The sequence below is a fragment of the Carassius carassius genome, chromosome 41, assembly GCF_963082965.1.
Source record: "Carassius carassius chromosome 41, fCarCar2.1, whole genome shotgun sequence".
Classification (NCBI taxonomy): Eukaryota; Metazoa; Chordata; class Actinopteri; order Cypriniformes; family Cyprinidae; genus Carassius; species Carassius carassius.
Window position 1 is genome coordinate 2,594,886 of NC_081795.1, and position 7,934 is coordinate 2,602,819.

At 39.0% G+C, this 7,934-nt stretch overlaps 1 protein-coding gene across 1 annotated transcript; it reads left to right on the forward strand.

Moving 5' to 3' along the window:
- The first annotated feature begins 473 nt into the window (after positions 1-473).
- On the forward strand, positions 474-3,009 carry LOC132123439 (E3 ubiquitin-protein ligase RNF186-like). The gene is made up of 2 exons (XM_059534052.1): positions 474-1,573; positions 2,706-3,009. The coding sequence occupies exon 1, from the start codon at positions 747-749 to the stop codon at positions 1,518-1,520; it is 774 nt and encodes a 257-aa protein (XP_059390035.1). The 5' UTR covers positions 474-746; the 3' UTR covers positions 1,521-1,573; positions 2,706-3,009.
- Positions 3,010-7,934: the final 4,925 nt, after the last annotated feature.

The window sequence follows — 7,934 nt, forward strand, 5'->3', positions numbered from 1 at the left end:
GTCCAATCATATTTGGGCCCTGGTGTTTATATTGTGGTTGTTGTTTTTCCCACCAAAAATGCACTTACTTGGAAGATGGTGGCATTTGGCAAATGATTTTTGCTATTTTAAGTTCAAAAGACTAAAACTACTAACAGGAAATTAATATTAAGGGTTTGTTTGATTAGTTACAATAAAAAATGAAGAAACATTTAAAATGATTATTAATAAACTGCCACTTTTTTATGTCAGAAGTGGAGAAAAGTGTGTAATTTCCATTTTTTTGTTTCAATGTAAAACGCAAAAAGGAAGCATGCTTATTCATTTGAATTCATTTTTATTTCCATGCAGTCGGGAATGATGCATTAAAGAAAAAACAGCAAAGGTTTGGACAGCAAAGAAGGAGTTAAATACTGACGCAAACAGCATCGTTTAGGCGAAAGGCTCGCGCTGTTTGACCCAGGCGCGTGTCTGATGCTTTGATTGAGGTGTGATGCCCGCGTCTCGCATCTTTCTGCGCTCGCAGCCGTCCATCGGTTCTGGATGAGAGCAATTAAAGTTGCCCTTCAGGCGGCATTACATCACCTCCCGCCCGGACCGGAACGATACGGTTAATTATTTACTCAGTGTGCACGCTTTTAAAAATGCCTGACACAACAAATGTCCGGTTTTAACGGCTTTCGCTGACAGGATAAAGAGAAGAAAAGGTGGCTGGCGTGACTGGCTGGCACCCATTGTGTCGGGGATGTGAAGCGGCGCGAGATGCCATGGCAGCGGCGGATGCAGCAGCAGTTAACGGGCCGGAGCCGCCCGATCTCCCGGTACCCAAGGCGTTTCCCTACGAGGAATACGAGTGCAAAATCTGCTACAACTTTTTCGACCTCGACCGTCGGGCGCCTAAGATCTTGGAGTGTCTGCACACGTTTTGCGAGGAGTGTCTGCACGCGCTGCAGCTGTGCGAGGAGCGGCCGTGGCGCATCAGCTGCCCCGTGTGCCGCCACCGCACGCCCGTACCGGACTACCGGATCCAGAACCTGCCGAACAACACCAAGGTCACGGAAGACTTCCCTGTGTACATCGACTCGGACCCCGTGCCTCAGGATGCTCTTCCGCCCCACCGGCCTCCGCTGCATCCGGCGCTCGTGGCGCTGCGGCGCGAGGAGGACGCGTCTGTGGCGTCCATGGCTGGGCACGCGACGCCGTCCACTACGACGGTGTCCACCGCGACCACGCTGTCCCAGGACTCGGTCTCGCGTTACGAGAGCTGCCAAAACTGCAGGCGTCTCGCGCTGACCACCGGATGCGTGTGCGTCATCTTCTCTTTACTGTCCATGCTAGTGCTGCTCTTCATGGGCCTCATTTTCGTTCACAGCCACGGCGGGCCGCCCTCGCCCGCGGGACCCCTCTGTCTGTCGGTGGCCAGCATCCTCGCCATGGTGTCTGCGATGGTAACGTGGCTCCTCTACTGGCTCAAAGACCGACCGGAGCACGAGACGGGCCGCTCCTCGGCCACCACTAGCGCGAGCCGGAGAAACGCGTGACAGAAGATCAGAAGCGTATGACAAGCCCTTTCAGCATTTATTTCTTAGTACCGGTTAGTTTCTTTTCGTGTTACTAGTACTATCAGTATATATTTTAAAGAGTTAGATGTGCCAGCTAGTATCAATCCCAGTATACTTGGATTTTTTTTGCTTGTTGCTAATTTAAAAATAAATTTCACAAGTTCACAAACAATTACAGAGAACGTCAAGTAGCCTAACACTGAAAAACGTGGAATTTTTAAAGTATTTTCTTGCAAAACGTAGAACAACTTCTATTATGTTTTTGCAACAAAAAACACATTTTTTACAGCATAAGTCTAATAGTAAAAATTTTATCTCACAAGTTACAATTGCATATATTTGCGTAACTATTATAAACTGATTTGTTAACGTTAGTTTATGCATTAATTAACATTGAGCAATACATTTGTCTAGTGCTCAATTTGGGTCAAAGACACTTTCAAATATAAATTAATAGGCTATATTTGTTATTTTTTTATCGTTGAGATGAGAAATGAGATGCATTCAGTGAGCGTGCACACCGTTACAGCGAGGACTCATCTGAACTCTTCTGATTGGCCGCTGCATTCATAAACTCAACTGAATCGTATGTCATTAGCTATAATGCGCAAAGCTGTAAAATGCATCAAAAGAAATCTGATGTAACAAGAGCAGGGCTAATTTTTTTTTACAGCAATTGACCCACACCCCAACCCTCCAATTCAAACAGTACATTTGCACTGCACAGTATTTAACTTTTCATTGTGTTCTGCTTGGGGTCTATTCAGCGGATATCATTGGAAACAAGATTTGATTTTAATATTGTATCTGTAAATGTTGAAATGGACATTAACTAAGTTTAATAAAGGCTTCAGAAGTAATTTTCAGTAAGTTCATTTGAACTAATTCTATAACAACCGGAACCTTACTGAAAATTTACATGAAATTCACACTGTCTATTCAGTTAGTACTAGGGAAACTGTAAATTATACTAGTAACTCATTGAATAGCAAATTTCAATAACTAAAGAAGTACTAGTATCTAATGAGTCACTATCAGATCACTTATTGGTACGGGCCAGCGCTTCCCCACGAGGAGTATGAGTGCAAAATCGACTAATGTTTCAATTATTTTAGCCCAAAATCATGGAGTACTTACTGCAAGGAGTGTCTGCATTTGTTGCAGTTATACAAGGAGAAGCCATGGCACATCAGATATCCCCATGCCTCACGTACCAGACTACCGGATACAGAACCTGCCCTACGGCATCCACAGCAACCGGATACATGTGCGCCATCTTCTCCTGTCTGTCCATTCTTGTGTTGCTCTTCACGGGCCTCATATTCGTGCATGGCCACCTGAGGTTTTTCTGCTAGGACACCTGTGTGAGCTTGAGAAGAACTGACTGCATACATCCACTGAAAATCACCAAAACCTCAGTTGTTTAAAGATAGTTGCGAAAACGTTCTGGGTAAAACCCCACAGCTGCTATTTGGTTTGATATTTAGTTGCTAATGCAAAGATATTCAGATTTGGTTGTGGAGCCACTATAGTGGGTTCCCAAAGTCCAACAATGAGACCGCAAGTGAAAAATGCATATATTTTGTATTGTTTTATAATTTAATCTTTATTATTAATTCATTTTAAATTAATGCATTTGGCAGATACTTTATTCCTAAACAATTTACATTGTATTTAAGCTATACATTTTATTAATTCCTCCATTCCCTAGGAATCTAACCATGACTTTGGCATGTGCAAAGTTTAATTGAAAAACTGCTCAGTGTCACAAATTTGCATGCTGACTTAGAATTAGTTTATGTCATGACCTTCTTCTTCTTCTTCTTCTTCTTCTTCTTCTTCTTCTTCTTCTTATTCTTCTTCTTCTTCTTCTTTTATCCAAATTATTCTGTTTATATCCAGGTTTAAATAATAAAATGTGCTCTCAGACTTTTGGACCCCACTGTAGGCCAACATAATCCAGTTTTTCAAATACGTGTTTCAAATGAGACGTGCACTTATTTGGCTTATTAATTAAAATTAATACTTAATATTCACTAATAAAGTCTGGTGGCTAGGTAAAACACTTATTTGAATCAGCCAGGCAAACACAATTTATCAGATGATATTCTCCAAATTGCTGCTGGGTGTTGTTTTCCCCTCCTTTATCATATTCAAAAAAGATCTCTTTGTTCTCATGGATCAATAGCTTTATTAGGGAAACTGCACATTTGATACCCCCTCTGTTCTCCACTTCACCTATGCATCTATCACGGTAAAACCGTGTCGTTTGAAAACTAACTGACAATCTCTTTTTGCTATCGTCTGTGTGTGCTTTTAATGTGCGTAGCATCACAATGCATTGACCTTTGTACTTTACCACCTTGTTCATCGGATTTTTGTCTCATGCAAACCTGTGATGAGCAGTCCCTGATGCCCTGCATGATGTTAAACAAACACTAGATACTGAACTGTGCTTGAAAACCAAGGTCAGCCTTCACTGCTTGACGAAAGCTTCATTGTTAATCGAATCAATAATGCTGATTTCTACATTAAGCAATAGCAAATCAGTCATTTATTAAGGGTAAATTGTTGGTGGAAATCGATACAAGCCATATTCAGATCTATGTTAAAGGCGTGCTCATATTTACTGTTTACTGCGAATTCCAGTCATTCAAATAGGAATAGGAAAAGTTGGCCGCTGCTTGCTATAAAAGTGACTTTTATGCAAGTTGTGCTTTATAAATCTGATAATGGACTATTTTTGTCTGTGAAATTCCACTAATGTAACCACAGATTTAGAAAAGATGTGCATAGCGGGTGAAGCAAGCAGGAATCTGACACCTGAGGAGCAGCTAGAGTTTTACTATGTCCTTGCAGTGACAGGATGCAGTCATAGAGAAACCAATGATAAAGACTCGCACACTGGGACCGCTGCCAAGATGTGCTTTCGAGTGTTTACTGACCCACTTATGATATTCTGCATCTCTCCTATAGGCCATTTGTCTTGGTGTCACAAACTGAAATATTCATCCAGTTAACTATAGCTTGTTAACTTGAGTGCAAAACACATTCTAACTAACCCGCTTTGGCATTATAGTGAATATTACGTCTAGCTGTTTGTTTAAAGTTAATGGTTTGATGACGATGATTAAAGGAAACTTTATGGCCTTAATTTCCTTCCACTAGGGTAAAGGTGATTTTCTTTAGAATGGTAAACATACTTGATCATTCTCTTAAAGAGATAGTTCATCACCCTCATGTTATTCCTGAATCCTCTTGTTTAATCCGTGGAACTCAAAAGGAGAAATATTAAAAACCTCATGCTCTAAATAGGACAAGAGTAAACATGAGGGTGTTTAAATCATTTTCAATCATTACTTCTTTAAGTGAGCTCTTACGTGCCTTTACTTTTTATTTATTAGTTTATTTATTAAAGGAATGGAATATTTGAATAGGAATTAACAAGTGAAGTTTATATAAGCTTGTTTCATATTTGATAAGTTGTAGGCAGATGTGATGGATCAATCCAGGTCTGCCCTCTTCTGGTGGACAAGTGTAATGATGCAGTCATTTGTGTGAAGTCACGTGAGGTTTTGATTAGGTTTTTGTAAGGAAGGTATCACAAAGTGAATGTGGGGGTATTTGAATTATTGCAGCACTGATTTATACATGCTAAGGTTATTTTCATGAGTGTTAGGGATGTAAACAGTCATTGTCTGTGGCTATTGTGCTGTACAAAGCAACATTTGTAAAGAAAGTAGTGTAATGTGCATTGCAATAGTGTTTTAGTCACCAGCTTCACAGCTCCTCCTGCCATTCTGTTGAGGAAAATATGTCATAATACTTTATACAGTGACCTCAGTTTACTGCCTTTTTGATCCCTGCTGAAAAGACCAAAAACAAGGTTTGGGGTCAGTAAGATTTTTGTTTGTTTTTAAAAGAAAGAACGCATTATATCAATCAAAAGTTACAGGAAAGACATTTAAAATGTCACAAAAGATGTCTGTTATAAAGTAAATGATTTAGACGTTTCTATTCATCAAAGAATCCTGAAAAATCATGGATTTCACAAAAATAAGCAGCACAACTTTGATCACAAACAAAAATGTTTCTCGAGTAGCAAATCAGCACATTATGATTTCTGAAGATCATGTGACACTGAAGACTGTATAGAGTAATGATGCTGAGAATTCAGCTGCGCATTACAGTATATTACATTTAAACATTTTACATTTTAAAATGCATTAAATGCATTTATATCATATAAATTTTAAAATGCATTATATTTGATCAAATAAACAGTGAACATTAGAGACTTGTTTCAAAAACCTTGGAAAATCTTACCAACTCCGAACTTTGAACAGTAGTGTAAACTGCTGGTTAGTCTTTCTGGAAAATGCACCATTTTTGTGAAGCTGGTGGACCAAGAAAATCTTGCTGGAAGCCTGGAAGGGACACCAGCATTCAAAGCTCTATATATGCTGTCTTTTCAACAGGGATGCGGATAAGTAGAAGAGATAAGAGGCTCGTCTTCTGTCCTGGTCCAGATGTTTCATAGGCTAGATGTGAGCCTGAAAAGGAAACAGAAACAGTCTGTTGTGAACTTATTCTTGCTGACTCACAAAATCAAGGACCAAACTGTAAAGAACGAAACTGACGATCAAAATGTTGACATCAAGTGAAACTGATATTTCTGTACCATTCAGTGTGATCTCCCCTCATTCTCATGGTACTGCTTTCACTGTGACTGTCTGGACCATCAGGCCTGATGTGCGCACATCTGTTTATATGTCTGTGTCTCCCGCACACACTGGCCCAATGACTGCACGGCACTTACCTGAACCCAGTGTTACTGCCTGGGATGACTATACTTCCCTTAATGCACTCCAGCCCTCTTAGTAACACTAGGGTCATAGGCTTTGTACACAGCCCTTATATACTCTGTAATGTGTTCATTAGAAATTAGGAAATGTGTGTTTTTACTATCATGTCTCAATAATTGTTGTGGAACCTATTTGAATTGTATTTGCACATTGAAATTGTTCTGTTTACATACAAGAACACACTCCCGGTTGGCTAATAAATGAGAAAAATGAAGAAAACTGCTGTTTTCATTAATTCATATAAACATTATGAAATGCCTGCATGTGTGTGCATCTATACACATTATTTTGAAAAGCGGAAGTACCATTTGTCTCCCGCTTGTACCTTATAAATAGGTGGGTAAAATTAAATATATATCATTTACATGTCACTGTGAACTTTCAAACGTTTAAACGTGAGGGCCAAGTTTGAAATTGTAATTTTATTCAGCTATAGCCTACAATGAAGTTGACCTGTAATGATCTTTCTTCAAATTTGGATTATTACACAGCATGATAATGAATGATACATGTTTTCAGGAGGCCTACCTGGCTAAGTGTCTCAGCAGGGTATCTCACCGGTGTTGTCCTTCTGGAGCTCATGGATGCTTGTGCCAGTAAATGCAGGACAGATGATTTTATTCTAAAGTTGTCTTTGGGGAGGATTTATGTTTTCTCTGAGTGAACCCGGTCTAATTGAGGTTAAAGGGGTGGTGACCTTCCTCAGGCTGGACAAGACAGACCACAAGACAAATGACACAAACAACATATGCACTGTTCAGGAAGTTCATTCAAATGATGTTGGTGAATTCTAGCTACATTCCTGTACAGGTTTAAACATTTTTCTTTCTCTGACAACACTAGCAAACCTAATTTTAATTGTAGATTTTACCAAAATTCTTAACATAAGATTATGCTATAAGGGGATCTCAGTTAACTCTATTCAAATTTCTTTTTTTCATGCATACATTTAAAACTTTTTATAACGTTCGCATGCATACTGTAAAACCGATTCAAATTATTTTGACACTATTTGGTTAGAGAATACTGATATTTGACCCTTTTGATAATAAAACTGATTAAACTCCCATCAGAGCGCACCTTTGCTCGAGATCTGTTTCCCAAAAATGGATTCGACACGCGGATCCGGTGTTTCAGAAGACTGAACATGCATGCATCATACCGCAGCCTGTTCTCCTTTTTAACCAATCACTTTCTGTTTTGGAATTTTAATGCTGAATAAATCTTACAAAATATGCATTATAAAAAAAGAAACTATTTAGCCTATTCTTAATAAATGTAGGCTACTCTAGATGTGTCACATCACATTAATAGATTATAGGCTACTTTTCAAAAGTTAAAAGTAAGAAAATGTATTATAATTATAATTATATAATTTAGAAAATAATTATATTATGTGTGATTTTTGTTTTAAGAATGAACGAAACTTGATATGTTCTGTGAATATTCATCCTCTGTGTTTAAAAGTAGAAAGATGACGTACAGCAGATATAAACAGACATGCAATATAAGTCGCCCATATTAATCT